Below are 22,650 nucleotides of genomic sequence, written 5' to 3' on the forward strand. Positions count from 1 at the left end.
GATTAAATGAAATGTCCCAGCTTTAGAATGAACTGAATCTGAAGCCAGTTATACTCATACGAACTAAATTCAAAGCTAAAACACTAGCTCAACCAGCTGGGGCTACCTCAATTTGGATTGAATTGATCTTAGACGAGCTAAAATGAGTTGAAATGCAGGTCCAAGTGACTTTGAATTGGAATTGAGTTATTCGAACTCCTGGTAAACTTTGATTAGACTCAGTGGGATGAGATCTAATGGATTTGACTGAGTCAGGGACAATTTGGTTAAGATTCGAGCTAAAATGAGCTTATTTCACCTGAAACAAGCTAAATTAGCTGAAATGGTAAAAAATTGTTAGGATTCGACTGCTCTCTCTCTTTCTCTCTCTCTCTCTCTCGGTTCCTGTGCATTATTGGGTTTCTCCACAGCATGAATTTCAAGAATTTGATTGCAATGGATTAGTTAAACCAGATGTGACATTGGCATATTATGTCACATAGACACAAACACTTTTGGTGTGACAGGAGTTTTGTAAAGCTAGGATAGAGGGCATAGTTATATATATGTGCAATCATGTATATTATGTTAAGTCTAAATTCTTGAAGAACAGTTCTAAATCACTGTTTTTAGACATTAAAGCTAGGATAGAGGGCGTAGTTATAACATATATATGTGCACATGTGTGTCTTATTTTGTGCATTCAAAATGCTTAATCTAGAATATAAAGCATGAATATTATGTTAATCTAAATTCTTGAAGAACACTTCTAAATCACTGTTTTTAGACATTAAATTATAAATCTAAGTTGAAATTTGAAATGTGATGTAATCAATGATAAGTATTAAAAAGAAAAGCACAAAAGTAAATACAAAATAAACAATGATGATCATAAGAAGAAATAGATAAGTTAAGGGCACAATGTTTACTATGTCCGACGCAGTTTTCATTGTCCATGAAATGTCATGGTACATTTGGTGTTGTGTCATGTCGACAGGGGATATGCATGCTCATTGAAGTGACCATGTGACATAATTGGCATAAACAAATGTGTTAGATGAGTCACGATGGAGATGCTAAAACCATGGCCCTTTAAACCAAATGGTGAGAGCTGGCGAATGTACATCAAGTTCAAATAGAAAATTATAAAAGGTGCTTTTTACAAGTGTTCTTTTTTGCCTTCCAGAAGTAATTTGGCCTTCTTACTTGTTTTGGTATTCATGTAAGAATGATGCATATACCAAGCTTGGGCAGCTTATGAGATACTAGCTCTCTACTGTTAAAATGTCTCTCTCTTTATGTAAATATTTACATATATATATAAAGAGAGAGACATATACATATACATATATATCACGTATATATGTATATGTATCTATCTTTATATATATATGTAAATATGTATGTTTCTTTTTGTTTCTTTTCTTTTCTTGTAAAACCCGCAAGGGTATTTTAGTCATTCACCTTTTGCGCATATTCATAATTATGAATATGCTGTAATTCTTTTTGCTTTTTCACTTTTATTCTTTTTCTTTTTTCTTTTTCATTTTTTGTCCTTTTTTTGTGTTGACTCAAAGTCAACTTGGAGGGCTCAACACTAGCTGTTGAGCCTCTCCAACGGTTAGAATTCTAACCGTTGGAGGGGCTCCAACAACTAGTGGAGCCCCTCCAAGGCTTCCTTTCTCATTATAAATAGGGGAGTTCCCCCTTTGTAATACTTACTTCTTGGAGCTTTTGTTCTCCAAGCTTCTCAATAAAATTCTTTATATTTTGTATGCCTTTGTGCATTTGAGTTTCTTTATTGTACCTTTGTGTACATTTGTTCTAAGTGTTCTTGTGCATTTGTGCACATTGGTGGTGTTGTGCTTATCGCACACTTTATCTCTTTTTGAGATATTTTCACATGGTATCAGAGCTAGGCTTAAAGGAAAAGAAGATCGTGCTCTTTTTTCTCTTCGTTGAATACCTCGTAAAGCGTGTCATTAAGTTGTGGTGGTTGAAGTGAAGACTCGGCTCTTTATTCTATATTTTGGAAGCTTCCTACATCAAGAAGGGACTCATTTCGCATTGTGGTACGCATTTATTTCTCTTTGTATCCTCTCTAATGGGCGAAAAGGATTCTCACTTCTCTCTTGGCTTCAAATTGAATGGAACGAATTATCATGTATGGGCCGGGAATATGGAGGCCCATATAAAAGGAAAGGGTCTTTGGGGATATGTTCAAGGAACTATTCCCAAACCCGTACCAAAAATTACTACCCTTGACAAAGGGGAGATCAAGGTTCTTGAGGGAGAAGAAAGAGAAAAGGCTTTTGAAGATTACAATAAGAAGCATGAAGAATGGGAAATGAAAAACTACAAAATACTCTCATGGTTCTTCTCTTCGGTTGAGACCAAAATTAATGCCAATATTCTAAAGTTCAAAAAAGCATGTCAAGTATGGGAATATCTTGAAAGAATGTATACTTCAAGAGATTTGTCCCATAAATACTATCTCCAAAAGAAGGCCTTAACCCTTCAACAAGGAGAAATGTCCGTTAGAGAGTATTTCGCCGAGTTATCCACTATTTGGGATGAGCTTGCCCTCCAAGAACCTAAATGGAGTGGTGAGACTATTGAATTGAGAGCCAAACAATTAGAAGAAGATCATTTCTTCAATTTTTTAAATGGGCTTAGACCCGAGTTTGAACAAACTAGATCCTCTCTCTTATCTTCTTTCTTTTCCCCTTCGTTGGAAGATGTGCTTACCAAATTAAGTGGAGAAGAAACTAGATTGGGAATGAATAAAACCAATCTAAGTGTGTTGGCCATCCCCTCTAAAGATGAGGATGAGGGTGCTTATGCCGTCTCAAGACCGGGGAATAATGTTAAAATCTATAACCCCCCTCATTTTAACAAAAATCAAGGAGGAAGAGAAAATGGTGGGCATTATGGAAGGAGAGATTATAGTAAGATCATATGCCATTTTTGCAAAGAACCGGGTCACATTAAACCGGTATGCCCTAAATGGAAGAAGATGGTGGCTATGTCTACTACTTTCCAATCAACCAAGGAGGAAGGTCCTTCTACTTCCAATCATGCTACTTTGGCTCTCAATCAAATCATGGAAGCTCTTCAACCACTCCTCAAGGGATCCGTTTCCGGAGCCGCCATGACCACCTTCTCTCCTCCCGGTAAGACTCTTTGGCTCTTAGACTCGGGTGCATCCTTTCATATGACTCCAAATGTTTTTTCACTTTCTAAATACTTAAAAAATTTGTCACCCTCTTTTGTCTCCACCGCGGATGGGGCTTCTCTTGAAATAAAAGGAATTGGTGATTTTGAAAGACAAGGTTTTTTTATTCCAAAAGTTAGATTTATACCAAAACTAAATTTAAATTTGCTTTCCGTCTCTCAACTATCGGATCATGGGTGTGATATCAAATTCTCATCAAATAAATGTTGGATACAGGATCGCCGGTCCGGAAAGTTGATTGGGGAAGGCTCTAGGAAGGGAGATCTTTATCTCATGGAGTTTCTTCAAATTCCAAAAACCTCTTTTTGTAATGTTGCCCAACATAAGGATATAAATGTTTGGCATAAACGCCTTGGGCATCCAAATATTGTCAAGCTTTCGTATTTACATTTTGCTAAAACCTTATGTAAAGACAATTTCAATTGTAATGATTGCATTCTTGGTAAAATGAGAAGCTTACCTTTTGGACAAAGAACTATGTTTTCAACCAAACCTTTCAAAATTGTACATTCGGATGTATGGGGACCGGCACCCGTTGTGTCTAAGGGAGGTTTTTCATATTATGTTATTTATGTGGATGATTTTTCAAGGTATAGTTAGATATACTTCCTCAAACATAAACATGAGGTTTTTTCTACTTTCAAGATCTTTCACATGTTAATACAAAATCAATTCAATAGTAAGTTACAAATTTTTAGAACCGATTTCGGGGGAGAATATCTCTCAAATGATTTCAAAAGTTATATTGAAAATAATGGGATTGTTCATCAAAGGTCTTGTCCCAAAACTTCCCAACAAAATAGGTTGGCCGAACGTAAACATAGACACATAATTGAAACTACAAGAACTTTACTAATTTCTCAAAAAAATCCAAAAAGATTTTGGGCCGAAGCGGCTCTTGCATCGGTTTATTTCATCAACCAGACTTCCATCCAAAAACTTGAATCAAATATCTCCATATGAACTCTTGTATAAAAAAGAACCCGACTACAATAGGTTAAGAATTTTTGGTTGTAAATGTTTTGTTCTCACCGATAAGAATGATAAATTATCTCCCAAAGCTATTCCTTGTGCTTTTTTGGGATATTCGGAAACTCAAAAAGGGTTTAGGTGTTATGATATTAAAAATGATAAACTATATGTTTCAAGAAATGTAACCTTTTTAGAAAACATAAGTGGTTTTGAAGAACACAAAAATCATGAAGATAATGCCGATTATTCTTTTTTGTTTGAACTATTATCTAGAAATGAAGATTTTTTTAGCGATGATGAATTAAAAGAGAATGAGGATATAAGTGAAAGCATTCCTCAAACCATTCATGATGAAGAAGAAATGATAAATGAACCCATTACCTATACTATAGAGATAAAAGCACTTTTAGAAGTGCAATAGAGAAATATAGTGATCTTAGTGAATCTTCCAACAATTCTCGAAGAACTGAAAGATCTAGGAAAAATCCTTCTAGATTTATATCCTATGAGTCTTTTTCTCCAAAACACAGGGCATGCCTTAGTGCCATTCACTCATATCAAGAACCTAGAAATTTTAAAGAAGCTAAGGAAATGATTGAATGGAGGGATGCCATGGACAACGAACTTAGAGCCCTCAACAAAGCCAAAACGTGGGTTTTTCAATGTCTTCCAGAAGAAAAGAAAACAATAGGATGTAGATGGGTTTTTAAAGTCAAAACCAAGAGTGATGGCACTCTCGAAAGATATAAAGCCCGTCTTGTCGCAAAAGGATATAGTCAAGAATACGACATCGATTACGAAGAAACCTTTGCTCCTGTTGCACGAATGGTTACTGTAAGGTGTTTGATCACCATTGCATCTATTAAAAAATGAAATATTTACCAAATGGATGTTAAAAATGCATTTCTAAATGGGGATCTTAATGAAGAAGTCTACATGGATGCTCCTCCTGGTATGAACGTACCAAAGGGGAAAGTCCTTCGTTTGCAAAAAGCGCTTTATGGTTTAAAACAAGCCCCTAAGGCTTGGTATGATCGATTTAATGATGTAATGGTTCAAAATGGTTTTTCCTCATGCTACACTGACACTGCTCTGTTTGTCAAAAAGTCTGATGCAGGAATTGTGATTTTACTGTTGTATGTTGATGATATGTTGATAACAGGTAGTGACATAAAGGGCATCAGAAACATTAAAACCACTTTAAAAGAAAGGTTTGAAATGTCAGACCTGGGGTATCTGACTTACTTTCTTGGTATCGAGGTAGCCTACTTTCATAGAGGCTATTTTTTGTCTCAAACTAAACTTGCCTATGAGATTCTTGACAGATCAGGTATTACTGATGATAAAATCTGTGAGACCCCTGAAGTTGTGGGATAAAAAATGAAGATCGATGATGGGAAACCTTTGGAGGATCCTACCCTCTACCGGCAACTTGTGGGATCTCTAATGTATCTTAGCATCACAAGGCCGGACATCTCTCATGCCGTGCATACTGCAAGCCAATTTCAGCATGCTCTTACATCCGTTCATATGAGTGCCGTTCTCCGAGTTGTCAGATACTTAAAGGGAACTTTAAACAAGGGAGTTTTCCTTTCCTCTTCTTCTGAGTTGAATTTAATTGCATATACTGACTCTGATTGGGGAGGTGACCCAAATAACCGTCACTCCACTACAGGCTTTTGCATTTTCTTAGGTGAATCCCTGATCTCATGGAGATGTAAGAAACAACAGAAGGTGTCTCTATCATCCACCGAAGCAGAATATCGAGCCATGGCGTCTACAACTATGGAGATTGTCTGGATTCATCAGTTGTTGCAAGACATGGGGATTCCAATTCAAGAACCCACAAAGTTGTGTTGTGATAATAAGAGTGCAATCTATATTGCTAAGAATCACACGTTTCATGAGCGGACAAAGCATATTGAGATGGACTGCCATTATGTCCGAGAGGCATATCTACAAAAAGTCATCGACCTTCCTTATGTAACGTCAGAATATCAGTTGGCAGATTTCTTCACCAAGGCGCTTTGCTCTCCAAGATTCAACTTTCTCTTTAGCAAACTTTCGGTCATTGTGCCCTAAGTTTGAGGGAGGGTGTTAAAATGTATCTCTCTTTATGTAAATATTTACATATATATATATAAAGAGAGATACATATACATATATATCACGTATATATGTATATGTATCTATCTTTATATATATATGTAAATATGTATGTTTCTTTTTGTTTCTTTTCTTTTCTTGTAAAACCCGCAAGGGTATTTTAGTCATTCACCTTTTGCGCATATTCATAATTATGAATATGCTGTAATTCTTTTTGCTTTTTCACTTTTATTCTTTTTCTTTTTTCTTTTTCATTTTTTGTCCTTTTTTTGTGTTGACTCAAAGTCAACTTGGAGGGCTCAACACTAGCTGTTGAGCCTCTCCAACGGTTAGAATTCTAACCGTTGGAGGGGCTCCAACAGCTAGTGGAGCCCCTCCAAGGCTTCCTTTCTCATTATAAATAGGGGAGTTCCCCCTTTGTAATACTTCTTGGAGCTTTTGTTCTCCAAGCTTCTCAATAAAATTCTTTATATTTTGTATGCCTTTGTGCATTTGAGTTTCTTTATTGTACCTTTGTGTACATTTGTTCTAAGTGTTCTTGTGCATTTGTGCACATTGGTGGTGTTGTGCTTATCGCACACTTTATCTCTTTTTGAGATATTTTCACATCTACAACTTGTATGTTTGGATTATGGTTATTGGTTACTTCTTTTGGGTATTAACAGGTTTGAGGTGGAGAATGCCCCTGCTGTTGTTTTTGTAAAAGATCCAGGAGTAAAACCGTTAGTTGTCCATGGTATGTTACTCTTCAATCTCTTTTTTCTTTTTGCACCTTTAGCTTCTCAACCATGTTTTTAATGCTACTCAATGATTTTTATGCTACAACCAACATTTTTTTGTAGGAGTCCTCAATAGCTCATGGTTTTCAATCATAATGGAGCAAAATAAGAATCAAGGTACAATAACCTGTTTCTATTTTTTTTCATTGCAGTTGTTAAAATTAACTTATTGTTTTCTTAATATATGTCATATACACTTGATGGGCTTCTTGGCTGTGAAGATTTACTATGTTCTCCTTGCTTATCTGTAGTGGATAATGCAAACTTTTATGCATTGGGTGTTGAATCTGTTGATGCTTTATGGTTCTCATCTTTTAAGTTTATTAGAACATGTAGCACAATTTTTTTTTTCACATGAAAAAGTAATTGAGGAAAAATCGTGAGTCATAAGGGTGTATTGAAACACAAGTGCCAAGAACAATGTCACAAAGTGACTACAAAGAAGGCATAAACACATAAACAAAATGCCACTAATGGGCAAAATACAATAAGCCACAAAGAGCAAATCACCAAACACACAAAGTGAGAAGGGAGAACTAAATTATAAAGAATCAATATATTGAAAATGCTTGAAAAAACATTAAGAATGAGGGGGTCTTTTGACCCCTATTTATACAACTATGGGGATCAAGGGGAGCTCCCATAAAGTTGTTGGGAGCTCCCCAATGGTCATATTTATGACAGTTAGGGAGGGTCCCAACGACTCTAAGGGGTAGACCCTTTTACCCTTGATCAAATGAGAAAAAGAAAAAAGAAAAAAGAAAGAAAGAATAAAGGAAAAGCCAAAAAAGTCCCTTGTGGACATGTATATTTATATAGGAACAAAAAGATTAAATTGCCCCTAGTGGGCATTACAAAAAATATAAGTAATATATATATATATATATATATATATATATATATATATATATATATATATATATGATAACCATATATTTTAACACCCTCAAATTGACGGTGAGATCACCGAAAGTTTGCTTAGGAGAAAGGAGAAATGAGGGGATGACAAAGCTTTGGTAAAAAAATTTACAAGCTGATACTTTGAAGTGACATGCCAGTTGAATGGTGCCTCACAAAAATTTGTCCTGAACATAATGGCAGTCCATCTCGATGCATTTTGTTCGTTCATGAAAAGTATAGTTGTTGGTATTGTAAATTGCACTTTTTTTGTCACAACACAGCTTCGAAAAAATAGAGATGATGACTCCCATATCTTTGAGCAGACTTCTTAACTAGACAAGTTCAATTGAAGTTGTATCCATCGCCCTATACTCGGTTTTCGTTGTAACGACCTCAACTCTTACCCCTTGAAAATGCGGATTTTTTTTTACAAGTGCAGAAACATTTCCAGAGACCCGGGGCCTTTACAATTTCACTCCCCATTGGATAACCAACCAATCACAAGGGATATTACATTTATCATCCACACCATAGCAAACCAAAATTTTATTAATTAAGTAAGAAATAGTCTCGAGACATTAGTATAAGAAAATTCAGAGGGCATGAATAATTAAATATAAATAAAAAGTAAAGCAAAGCAGAGTCATGCTGTCCATCTGTGAAGCTGTCTAGCAAACGTGTAGCACTCGTAACTCTCCCAGAAGCGAGTCACTTCATTAATTCCCTGCGGCTGCAAAAAACCACATAAATAGGGTGTCAGAAATTCGAAGAATTCTGCATACGAATCCTTCTAATGAATCAAATGAGCATAAAGAATACAAATATGAATTCATGCAATAACTTAGAAGAATGCAATTATGACAAATACAAAATTCAATTAAGCATCATGCAATAAAGAACAATTATTAAGAATGAAATAACATTTAATAAATAAAAAGATCACAATTTAAATAACCATGACATTTAACATGCATTAGGAATCAAATATCATGCATCCACCAGCATGTAACAATTAAGGGAATGAGTAAATATGCATAATCTGTACAATGCATGAGTAAATGATTATCTCTTATTAGATTTTTTTTTTCATATGCATGCCCCTACTAAATGCACACAATTTAAGTTTCTCTTTTTAATTACCGTTGCCCGCGGATACACCAAACGAGTAAAATCCCCGAGGTCAAGTTAGGTTCCCAAGGTAGCTTAACACACAATTTGTATTTTATTACTGGGTTCCAAACTTAACCCTCGACCGTAACAGCCTTCAGAACATTAGACCACCCATCTAATGTCGGGGACACCAGGGACCACCCATCCACAAGTACCATTTTTCTTTGGTATACTAAAAACAACAGTTGTGTCTATACACCACCCAAGGCAAAGTGGCAGACTCTCACTAAAACTGTGGCGAGGAGAAAAAACCTCAATAAGCCCACTTGAATTCGATTACTAATCTAGGAATTCACAAATCAAACTTAATTCTGTTCAAGTTATACAGTTAGAGGTACTATGCATGATTAACTTGCAATTATATGCATTCAGAACCTATATCACACCCATGAGAGGGCATATTATACATTAAACCCTTAAGCCATTAGCAAATGACGCACACATGCATCTGCACCTTCAAAATGTAAGCATGGTAAACATGAAAAAGAAACTGAATGATGACGCATACTTAACAGAAAATAATTTGGTATTCATATATAATTTTTTTTTGAACACCCTACCCGGTCGAGAAAGGGTTGGGCCTATGCAAGGACACGGGGACCTGGCAGGCCAGCTGAAACTGGGTTCGGCTGGGCTTCCAGCCAGCTCAAATACGCATGCCCAGACGACTAACAGTCAGCTGGGATTGCAAACCTGTTAACAAAAATCTTTTTTTGGTTTTTTGTAACACCCACTTGCCCAGCCGAGTGGCTTATATGGCTTGACAGGCCAGGCAGTCGGGCTTGTCAACCCAGAATGAAGGCTGTCCAGGTCTGGCCCAGTATGGCCAGACCACATAAAGGTACAGTTTTTTTTTTTGAAAGCGGTACCAGCCGATTCGGTCGGCTGGGTTTGGCTCCAGCCCAGTCGAGCTCAGTCGGTTGGGCCTAACAGCCAATACAGAATCCCAGACCAGGACTGTGCATGCTGCCAAGCCTAGCTGAGAGCTGTCAGGCCTAGGCTGGCCAGGTCAGCCCAGCCGAGATGCTCGGCTGGGTCTGGCAGACCATGCACAAGAGTGGGACATACCGATAAAATAATAGTGATACAATAACAGTCTACAGTGCAGTTACTATCAATCAAAAGAAAATGCAATGTTGATCATTAATTAATAATAATAATGTAAACAGAAACAGAGCGCCTTTCTGAAAAAAAAAAACATAAGCTCATAAGATTGGTCTAATATTCTACTGTGACAAGTAGATATACAACATATACGTTTATGCACAAGATATGACTTTGATCCCTTTGAAAGTATGTATATATATATATATATATATATATATATATATATATCCACCCAAACAACTTTGCCTAACTCCAAGGCACCCTTAAAATAAAACTGATTCCCTTTTTATTTATTGGTGTATATATATTTTTCATAAGTGCTCAATAGAAAAAAAAACATCGCTGGACCTATTCGGGGTTAGGTTCTTGATTTTATTCTAGCCATGATTCTTATGAATAGCACCCACACTTGATAACCCAGTCTTTAGGGCATGAAACCCAACCCAAAAACCCATAACAATTATTTCTTTAACATAAAAGAAATTATGTTTTTGCATAAAAAGCATACACAGAAAAAAAAATATATATATATATATATAAATGAATCCATGGAATAGACATTTATATCATGACCAAAATCAAGTATGCACTGGTTATAAACATGCTCGTGCAAGTTTCTATGAAATTATACATGCTTACACATTTATTCTCTCTTTCACACCACATGCATCCAACATCCTATGTGATGGAAAAACCATGGGAATCCAAACAAGCATGGAACACCCATTAAAAAAGCTACTTTTATCAAGCAATAAAATTCTGTTCTTCATGTACAAAATTTTATTTCATGGAAAGGATGAAAACAATAAGAAATACAGCCATGGGAGAAAAGATCCATGCATTTTTGAGAAAATCATCATATAAACATTTTTCCATGGATTTTTATCCAATTTATTACATAGAAATCAAGCTGGCATTCGATTTCCCACTTGAATCCAAAAGAGGAGACCCGTACCTTTGCAAAAATTGGGAAAAAAATGATGAAGAACAATGGTGGAAAGAGACTGAACAATGGTGGAAAGGGACTGTTTGGCTGGAGAAGAAGGTCCTCCTTCCTCTCCCTCTTTCTTTCTTTTTCTCTCTTCCCTTTTTTTCTTCTTTCTTTATTTCTTCTTTTCTTTGTTTAAGTAAGCCGGGGGGGTATGCCCTCCCCCTTCTTCAGCCCTTTCTAAATGGGCTGGAGAAGGAGAGTTTCCAAATTTTTGAAACTCCTTTCTCTTGTTTCCAAAATTTTCAAAATTTCTTTTGTTGACTTTTTGGTAGTTTCCATTTTTCTTTAGAGCTCTTTCTTAAAACTTTCTTTAGCCTTCTAAGGCACGTATATGGACCCTTTTAAGAAGTCCTAAACAACCCTAAAATAAAATTTGTAATATAATATAATATAATATAATATAATATAATTAATTAAAATTATCTAAAAACTTCCAAAAATAACCAAATTAACCCAGAAGGCTCTCTAACCTTGTTAAACTCCAAATTAACGCTTTATATTGAATTTAAAGCTGAAAAAATGTGGGGCTTGGATTTAGATCCGGATCCAGATCGAAAATCTAAACCCATACCCAAAATGAAAATGGATCAAGATCTGGATTAAATCCATATTTAAGTAGGTCTTAAATAAGATCTCAATCCATAATAATTCGGATCATATGCATTGGATCCAACCTGATCCAAAAAACTGCTCAATTTTGAGAAAAACGCAATTTTTGGATCAACCGTAGCCCGAATCGAGGAAAATAAAATATTGTTGCACTCAGAATTCTGAGACGCATCCAACAACATATTACATTAATATCAAATTCTGAATTTTGCCTGAAAATAACCTGAATTTTACTTGAATTTCGCTTGAATTTAAAGGTTAAAAATAAAACTCTTTCTCACATTTCGATTGGCTTGCATCGACCTTGTCGATGAGACTTGGGCCAAGCCCAGACTCAAACACATCGGTTAAAAATCAAGGTGTAACGATTTTTTTCCCAGACAGCCAAATTTTTAAAAATCTCAAATTTAACTAAGTGTGAAAATATGCGATATTACATTCGTAGAGGACAATAACACCTTTTGTTATTTTTTACATCTCCAATAAATTAATGTTTCTCTAACAAAAACACAGTAACCTGTGGTAGAAATATGATCATTGGGGTTATCACCCCAATTAGAGTCAGTATAAACAATTAAAATTTGGAGATGAAGAAGAAAATAAGAATAGTCCTTTTGTTATTGTTTCTTTCAGATATCTGATAATTCGTGTGACAACAATCATGTGAATAGTAGGAGTATTTTGAAATTGACTTGCACTTTGAACGACATGAGCAATATCTAGCCTGGTAATAGACAAATATGTTAGTGATCCAATCTATTAACGATAAGGAGTGAGATCTTCTAAAGGAGTTCCATCATTAACTCATCTTAGCATTAATTACTTATGGAGTCTCCATCTTCTTTTTGTCAGTTAATCTAGAATTGACAATAATATTCGATACAAGTTTCATTTAAGAAATAATATATCTTCTAGGAGAATATGCAACTTCAATACCTAAAAAATACCTTAGAAATCCAATGTCAGACATATCAAAATTATTTTTAAGAACATTTTTAACAGATTCAATGCCCCTTTTATCATTCCCAGTGATGATCATCTCCTCAACATATAACAATAAAATAGTTATGTGGTTCTCTGCATTTTTAACAAAAAGAATAGTATTAGCATAACAAGAAGTAAATCCACTATCAAGAACAACTTTATTAAAGTGGTCATACCCAGGTTTTTGTGAAGAACCCTTGAAACAATCAAGTTTTCAAATAACTTGATAATTCAAATACTCAAGACACAAAATAAATACACAGTGTTTATAAGCTTTACACCACAAAAGAAATGCAATAAATGCATAGTGTTTATAAGCTTTACACCACAAAAGAAGTGCAATAAATGCATAGTGTATATAAGCTTAAGGAGACAACTCCTTGCTGAAAAATTGCCTTTACAATGGGCTTACAACCCTTATTTATAAGCTTTAGCAACTCATAAGAGTTGTTGGGCTGATTTCCAACAGCTCTAATTAGAGCCATTGGGAGTCGGCTCAACGTCTCTTATTCTTACCTGTGTATAACAGTCAGTGGCTGACTGTTGTACACTGTACACAGTCAGCTACTGATTGTGTACAGAAATAGTACATAAAAAAGGATAAAATAAAAAGAAAAAGTTACAAAAATAAGAAAAATTAAAAGGAAGAATTACAATCATATTCAACGACATGAATATGCATAAAATGACTAAAACACCCCTACAGCTAATACAAGAAAGAAATATATATTATATATATAAGTAGATGGATACATGTACATATATATGAAATATATATGTATATGTATCTTCTTTTATACATATAAAATATATATTATAAAATACATTGTCTTATGGATTACAATTTAACACCCCCCCTCAAACTTAGGGCATAATGACCGAAAGTTTGCCAAGAAGGAAGTTGAATCGCGGAGAGCACAACGATTTGGTGAAGAAATCTATCAGTTGATGAATATGAAGTTACATATGGAAGATCTATGACTCCTTTCAGATATGCTTCTCAGACATAGTGGCAGTCCATCTCGATGAGTTTGGTTCGCTCATGAAATGTGTGGTTTTTGACAATATAAATTGTACTCTTGTTATCACAACATAGCTTGGTGGGCCCTTCTACATTAATCCCTATATCTTCTAGTAGCTGATGAATCCATACAATCTCCATGGTAGTAGTCGCCATGACACGATATTCAGCTTTTGTTGAGGATAGAGACACTTTTTGTTGCTTCTTACATCTCCATGAAATCAGCGAGTCTCCTAAAAACACACAAAAACCAGTGGTGGAGTGACAGTTATTTGGGTCACCTCCCCAGTCAGAGTCAGTATAAGTAATTAATTTTAATTTAGAAGAAAAAGATAAGAATACTCCCTTGTTTAGTGTGCCCTTTATGTATCTCACAATCCGCAAGATGACACTCATGTGAACTGATGTTGGTGCATGTTGGAACTGACTTGCAGTATGAACTGCATGAGAGATATCTGGTCTAGTAATACTCAGATACATCAAAGATCCCACAAGCTGTCTGTAGGGGGTGGGATCAGAGAGAGGAATACCATCATCAATCTTCATTTTGGCTCCTACTATAGCAAGAGTTTCACAAACCTTATCATTCGTAATACCTGACCTGTCAATAATCTTAAAGGCAAGCTTAGTTTGAGATAAAAAATACCCTCTATGAGAGTATGTTACTTCAATACCCAAAAAATAAGTTAGAAATCCCAAATCTGCATTGGGTTTTCTAACAAATAAGGCAGTGTCAGTGAAACAGGAAGAAAAACCATTTTCTAACATTACGGAGTTAAAACTATCGTAACAAGCCTTGGGGCTTGTTTTAAACCATAAAGTGCTTTTTGAAGGCGGAGCACTTTCCCTTTGTGAGTCTCCATTTCTGGTGGAGCATCCATATATACCTCTTCATTCAGATCACCATTTAGGAATGTATTTTTAACATCCATTTGATAGATGTTCCATTTGTTGATTGAGGCAACAATAATGAGACATCAGACAATAACCATTCAGGTCACAGTGTAAAAGTTAGAAAAAAATATATATATATTTGGATCCGAGCCGGATTCGGACCTGCATCCGACCCGGGTAAGTAAGTCGGTTGCGTGCTTTTAAAAGCACGCAGCGACGAAGGGGGGGAGGCTCTCGAAACCTCCTTCCCCCTCTAGTCTCTCGGTCTCTCTTCCCCGACTGACTCCCTCTTTCCCCCTCGTTCCTCCCTGCGGCCACCGACGCTCGTGACTTGCCGCCGGCCACCTCCTTCATCCCGTGTGCTGCAGGGAGCCGACAGCCTCCGATGCCGCCGCTGCCGCCGCCGGCGACCACCAGGTACGCCCTTTTTTTTTCCTCTGTCACGGCAGGGGAGGGGCCGAGCCCCTCCTCCCTGCCTCCTGTTACGGCAGAGGAGGGGTTCGGCCCCCTCCTCTATGTTCCCTCTATCACGGCAGGGGAGGGGCCGAGCCCCTCCTATCTGTTCCCTCTGTCACGGTAGGGGAGGGGCCGAGCCCCTCCTCCCTGCCTCCTATTACGGCAGAGGAGGGGCTCGCCCCCTCCTCTCTGTTCCTTTTGTTATGGCAGGGGAGGGGCTGAGCTCCCCTCCCTGCTCCCTATTAGGCAGGGGAGGGGCTGAGCCCCCTCCTTGCTCTCTGTTACGGCAGGGGAGGGGCTGAGCCCCCTCCCTGCTTCGTGTTACGGTAGGGGAGGGGCTGAGCCCCCTCCCTACTCTTTGTTTTGACAGGGGAGGGGGTCGAGCCCCCTCCCAGCTCGTTGTTACAACACGGGAGGGGCCGAGCCCCCTCCCTGCTCTCTGTTACGGCACGGGAGGGGGACGAGCCCTCCCTGTGCCTCTTTTCTCGTTAGGCAGGGGCAACGCCCCTGCCTTCGCTGTTTTTCGGCAGGCCGGGGCAAGCCCCCTCGCCTCGCTTTTCCCTGGCATCAGGCGGGCCTCCGTTTATTGTTGAAAGGCAGGGTGCGGCCTCCTGCCTTCCCCTTAGTGGCTTGCAGGGAAGGGCCTCGCTTCCTTGCTCTCTTGGCAGGCAAGGCGAAGCCTCCCTCGTTGTCTTCTTCGGGCAAGGGTGCAACCCCCCTGCCTCCTCGTTGTTTGCTGACAGCATGTCAGCAGGGGCTCGTGGCCTTGCCCCTGCTCCTTGTGCTTATAGCAGGTGTGCGTGTGCACAATGCCCCTGTCTCTGCTTCCCTTACGTCAGGATGACGATAATGCTCCTGACCTTCTATTTTTGGTGGTTGCTTGCTAAGATCGTTACTTTTGCAGCTCGTGAGACAGATCCTGCTCGCGCTCCGCGACCCAAGCCGTCCATCGCTTACACTCGCAGATGCTAGCAAGCTTGCAACTCTCAGAGGTAGGGGAAGATTGCACAGAAGACTTGGACAATTGAATTAAGTTCAATTAACTAAAAAGGGACCATTATATATATATATATATATATATATATATATATATATTTATTTATTTATACGAGTACACATTTGACTCGAGGACGCAGTTTCGAGATCCTTATCCTTTACTTTGCCGTTGCGCATCGCGCAAAGGTTTGGCATTGCACTCCTATTTACGGTCTTTACTTGCCGTTGCACGTTGTGCCGAGGGTTTGCGTTGCACTTTTGCTTACCGCCTTTACTTTGCCGTCGCGCTTTGCGCCTAGGCTCTTGCTTTTGCATATGTGTTGGTATTGCCTTGCTATTGCAGATGACGTGCAGGTTCTTGCTCTTTGTGTATGCCTTAAAGGCATCCTCGTGGAGGATGCAAGGGGCATTTACCACTCTCCATCTTGCGACAAGAGTTCAGTCGGGAGCGAGCGACACATCCTCGTCTAAAGAAAGGGATACCTCGCAAGGATCCTCGCTCTTCGTGTGCGCAGTCCTGCAGAGTCGACTTGAGATTTTAGGGAGCTGCGCAAAAGCATCAAAGACTGCTCCAAATCGAAGCATTTGGAGAGACGTGATTGGCTGGTTCTGCTCACCTTTTTGGCATATCTCAGGTGATCCTGAATTGGAGGTTCAAGCGAACTTCTTAGCGGGTGTTCTGTTGAGAGACCTGTATCCCGTCTATCGAGGCCGGTATCGAGTCATGCGAGACATGTAGATACCCCGATAACGGATGTGATTTGAGATAATCACATGCATCATGTTGGCACAAGGTACTGCTGTTTCAAAAGATAGAGTAAAGTTGATAAACTTTACATCTTTGTGAAACACTCCTGTTGAGGCTTCTATTGAGGAGCTATACCCCCTTCATCCTAGAGTACTTGTAGTCGTGCACGACACGTCTAGTACTGCGATGATCGGATGAGACGGTCGTGCGACCTCGAACAACGCTAAATGCAAAATTTTGTAATCACATAAATGACCTCACATTCGCCTTCACAGGCAAGATGCTTGAGTGGTTTAAAGACCACAATATAGAATGGGTCGTTAGTTAAGCAACCCCTAACGTACCTATTCGCTTCTATGTGTCTGTCAAGGGAGAGGACAAAGCGGTACAAACTCCAATGGACAGGTTATTAACAACCACCCTACGGGCAACGATCCGACCTCCCCAGTCATTGGAGTTAGGAGAAAGGGGCTACATTAGTTAGCTCAACACTTTTGCAGAAGTTGGATGCGTCCGTGGCACAACCTTCTTTGGGGAATCCTCTCTCGGCTAAAGCCGTCCCTTTGGAGCGAACTCAACCAGCTATTCGGGTTATTGAAAATATATAGAATAACAGACGCCCAAACTAGTTTCGGTTGGTTCTATGTTTTGCCTGCGCGTACCCGCAGATTCGTAATTATCGAAACATAAGGTCTGTTCACACTGGTCGTTGGGTCGTGAGATTCGCTTGCACTACGGATTCACTTACACTACTAAATCACTTGCTTGCTCGGTAGTTCAGTATGCTTCTCGTTGAGCTGTGCACGCCTGTCAAGGCATTACTCTAGTTGGTTAAACTGCTTACACAGTTATTTGCGGAGTAATAAGGAGCTTCTCATACTAGTTAAATGCTTTTAATAATAGCATTATGCCAGTTGCTACATATTAGCATGTGACTTGCTTTATCCCTTGGTCGAACTGTTTTAGTACTTATTGTAGCGTAACACTTGTTGGCTTGCATCTTTTATGATTGATGTGATTGCATACAACTCGTAATCTACGAACTGGTGGCAACTAGGATTGATGTGGCCGCTTGTCTTATAAGCTGCTTACATATTGTGATATAACTGCTGCCGTATGATTCCTTATGAATGGCTTGTGATGCAATGGTTTATGCCTTACGATTAATTTAATTACTTGTTGATGGACTGAGCCATTTTAGGGTAATTATATGTTTTACGAGCATTGTTATGAGTGTTTGTCTTATTCAATTGTTTTGTTTGGCTGACGGGTAGAGTTAGTTACCCTTCACCCATAGTATCAACTGGATTGCCATATCTGCGCGTTCTCATGTGTCGTTTACACATGCTTTGAGGGCCTATTTGAGGATTGCAATATTTCTTGTGGCAATAACACGATGCGTAGGATTATGCTTCTATGTGAAGTGATACGATGCATATTGCTGATATGCATGCTTGTGCCCATATTGTGGCTACCGACCCCGAGGCGGTCAATGGTTCAGAGCAGTCGATGATTGATGCATGTATCACTGAGTGGGGTGTCTGTCGAGGACCTGATCTTCAAAGGATTATCTGCGGGGGCGTGTATGATCAAGACTAGGTACCCGACTAGAGTGGTAGATTCTTTGTGAGGATGTACACTGTCCACGAATTGGTAGCCGCAAAGGCGGTGAACTCCTGTGAGGAAGTGTATGGTCCAAGACCAAGTATACTATCTAGGGCGAAATTCCTTGTGAGGTTATACATTTCCCAGACCAGGTGATCCGACGTTGATCTTGTTGTTTGTATTAGTGGCTATCGACCCTGAGAGCGGTCATTCGTGTTGATGCATGTATCACAATGATTTTCATTGGATATGACATTTGTTGGGGACCGACTTTCCAAAGGTTTCGCTGTGGGGGTATGTATGATTAAGATCAGGTGACGCAACTAGAGTGGGAGATTATCTGTAAGGACGTGCACTATCCACGAACGGGTAGCCGCAAAGACGGTGCACTCCTGTGAGGAAGTGTATGGTCCAAGACCAAGTATACCCTCTAGGGCGGTAATTCCTTGTCAAGTCGTATATCTCCCGGACCGAGCGATCCGATGTGGATCTTGTGTTTTTGCTGTCCATAAAAAGTTATGGTGAGCTGTGATGATCTTTTGAGATTTTTTGTGATAGCCAACTATGAATTCATAGTTTCAACTTTCTGTTTTAGCATGATTACATGCAGGACTCAGATGTGAGAATAAGATCGTTAGCGATTTGACTTAGTGTTTATGTTTTGAACCTTCTACGTAAGGGTGAGCTTTTCTGAGAAAGTATGATACCTTAGTGAGTCATAACAGGTGGCAGTTGGCCGCGTAAGGTTTTGAGAGATGAGAATAGATTAAGGTTGTTCAGGACAACGCGTTTGTTAGAAGTAGTGAGCGACAAGCGATGTCCTGATGGTGATTAGATGTTGTGACCTCGTTCTAGGAACGAGAACAAGCTAGTTGCATGGTGGTTCACAGCCTACGATCAATTGAATCGTATGCTGCGTTTGTCAGTTGTACTACTTACTTGCTTTGAACTGCTTACTGTTTGCACTACTTCCGCATTTGCACTGCTTACGTGCTTGCACGCCTTACTCGCTTGCACTACTTATTCGTTTGTACTACTTACGCGTTTGCACTATTCACCTGCTTGCATTGCTTACCTGTTTAGCTGCATATTTGCTTTAAACTGCGTAGCCTACTGAATTAAATGTACTTAATTAAGTTTCATGTTAGTCTCTCTTGTGCACCTACTAGTTTTTCGCGAAACTAACCCATTCTATGAGTTCAAGTGATGATTAGGTACACTACGGGCGATGACGTGATTGCAAGATGGCTTCAAGACTTCTTCTTTCTGCTCTTAGCTCGCGTCTTGGACGCTTGGGTTTGTGTCGGATTTCCCTTAGGATATCCAAATCTTGTGAATTTTGGTTCTTTTAGCTAACGTGCCCAAAGTGTTCAGCTTGCCTTATGATTTATCAAAAGAAAAATCTTCCGTTGATTTCATAAACAAACTCTGAAGGAAAGATATTTCTAGTCTTTTGCCTGTTTTTCTGAAAAGGTTCGCAAGTTTGAAATTTGGGGCGTTACACACATGGGCAAAAGTTTTTTCATAGTCAATCCCATATTCTTGACTATATCCCTTTGCAACTAATCGAACCGTATATCTCTCAAGAAATCTATCGCTCTTAGTTTTTACCTTAAATACCCATCTACACCCTATTGTTTTCTTACCCTTAGGAAGATCTTGGAACTCCCAAGTCTTTGCCTTGTTGAGAGCAGAAAGCTCACATTCCATTGCTTTCAGTCATTCATCATTCTTTTTGGCTTTTTCGAAGTTTCTGGGTTCTATATAGGAATGAATGACGCTAAGGCATGCTCTATGTTTAGGTGTAAACGAATCATATGAAATAAACCTACAAGACATCTTTCTACTTCTCTCAGATCTTCGTAGGTTTTCATCATTTGTTGAATTGGACCCACTAGGTTCACTGAATTTTTCGATTGCACTCCTAAAATTGTTTCTATCTCTATGGGTATATGAAGAGCCATTTTCTTTGTCATTGACGTCATTATGAATGAAATCGTCATCACTATGATCATTATCATCATCATCATCATGTTCTAACATTTTAAATAAAAAAGAGTAATCCATGTTTTCTTCAAAGGATTCACTCCTTTCAAAACCATTAACATTTTCCAGAAAACTCACATTTCTGGAAACATATAGCTTGTCATTCTTAATATCATAACAACGAAACCCTTTTTGGGTTTCAGAATATCCAAGAAAAGCGCAGGCAATGGCTTTTGGTGAAAGCTTGTCGTTCTTGTCAGTAAGAATGAAGCATTTACAACCGAAAATTCTAACCGACTATAGTCGGGTTCTTTGGTATACAATTTTTCAAAAGGCTTGATATTGTTTAAGTTTTTAGAAGGTAGCCGATTTATAAGATAGACAGATGCTAAAGCCGCTTCAGCCCAAAAACTTTTTGGGATGTTTTGAGAAACAAGTAATGTTCGAGTTGTCTCTATTATATGTCTATGCTTCCTTTCGGCTAATCCATTTTGTTGAGGGGTTTTCGGACAAGATCTTTGGTGAAGAATACCATGACTTTCAAGATAATTTTTAAATTCACTTGAAAGGTATTCTCCACCAGAGTCGGTTCTAAAAATTTTTAGATTCCCATTAAATTGATTTTTAATCATCATATGATAGGTTTTAAAAATTGAGAAAACTTCTTATTTGTGTTTAAGAAAATAAATCCAATAATATCTCGTGTAGTCGTCAACAAAAATGACATAATATGCAAAGCCTTCTTTTGATAGGACGGGTGCCGGTCCCCATACATCTGAATGAATAATTTCAAAAGGTCTTGTTGTAAACATAGATCTTTGACAAAAAGGCAATTTTTTCATTTCCCCAAGAATACAGTCGTTACAAGTGAAATCACTTTTACATAGACTTTTAAGAAAAGGTAAATGAATTTTTTTTGCAATATTTGGATGTCCAAGTCTCTTGTGCCAAACATTAATATCCTTTTGTTGGACAACATTACAAAACAAGTTCTTTGGAATTTGAAGAGAATCGATATAGTATAGATCGCCCTTCCTAGAGCCTTCCCCAATCAGTCTCCCGGACCGGCGATCCTGTATCCAACATTTGTTAGATGAAAACTTTATATCACACCCATGATCCGAGAGTTGAGAAACGAAAAACAAATTTAAGTTTAATTTGGGTATAAATCTAATTTTTGGAATAAAGAACCCTTGTTTTTCAAAATTTTCTATTCCTTTTACTTCAAGAGATGTTCCATCCACGGTTGAAACAAAAGATAGAGAGTGATTTTTTGAGTATTCGAAAAAAGAACTAAAACTTGGGGTCATGTGAAAAGAAGCACCCGAATCTAAAAGCCAAGAGGTTTTACCGGGAGGAGAAGAGGTTGACATGGCGGCTCTGGAAATAGTCCATTTTAGAAGAGGTTGAAGTGCATCCACGATTTGTTGCAATGAGAGAGCTCCATTTGAAGATGACGAGCACTCTTCCTTTTGAGGTTGGGATGTAGTAGCCATGACAAGTAACTTTTTCCACTTTGGGCAAATAGGCTTGATATGCCCCGGTTTCTTACAAAAATGGCATAAAAGCTTGCTATAATCCTTCTTCCCTCCTTGACCACTTGAGTTTTGATTCTTGAAGTGAGGAGGCTTGTAAGTCCTTAAGTTGCTCCCCGATCTTGAGACAACATTAACTCCTTCGTTTTCTTCATTATTGGAAGGTGTAGTTAGAACACTTAGGTTGTTCTTGCTTATACCCATACGAGTCTCTTCCCCACTTAGTTTAGTAATTACATCTTCAAGAGAGGGGGAAGTGAAGGCGGATAAAAGAGAAGACCGGATTTGTTCGAATTCAGGCCTAAGCCCATTCAAAAAATTAAAAAATCTATCTTCTTCCAATTGTTTATGACGAAGCTCTATGGCTTCTCCACTCCACTTGGGTTCGAGCATAGCAAGCTCATCCCAAATAGAAGAGAGTTCGGCAAAATACTTCCTTATAGTCATTTCTCCTTGATGAAGAGTTAGCGCCCTCTTTTGGATGTAATATTTATGGGACAAGTCCCTAGAGGTGTACATCTTCTCAAGGTACTCCCACACTTGAGAAACCTTCTTAAACTTGATAATATTGGCGCTA

General features: G+C 38.5%; 1 protein-coding gene across 1 annotated transcript in view; it reads left to right on the forward strand.

Annotated features, from left to right (window-relative positions):
• The window catches only part of LOC149816856 (DNAJ heat shock N-terminal domain-containing protein), a 205,400-nt gene that overhangs the window by 122,764 nt on the left and 59,986 nt on the right, over positions 1 to 22,650 (forward strand). The window contains exons 13-14 of the mRNA XM_089987245.1: positions 6,958 to 7,028; positions 7,135 to 7,188. Of these exons, the coding sequence (XP_089843371.1) occupies positions 6,958 to 7,028; positions 7,135 to 7,188 (125 nt within the window). The remainder of the gene's footprint in view (positions 1 to 6,957; positions 7,029 to 7,134; positions 7,189 to 22,650) is intronic.

This window comes from Nuphar pumila, chromosome 14 (assembly GCF_984573655.1).
Source record: "Nuphar pumila chromosome 14, dmNupPumi1.hap1.1, whole genome shotgun sequence".
Classification (NCBI taxonomy): domain Eukaryota; kingdom Viridiplantae; phylum Streptophyta; class Magnoliopsida; order Nymphaeales; family Nymphaeaceae; genus Nuphar; species Nuphar pumila.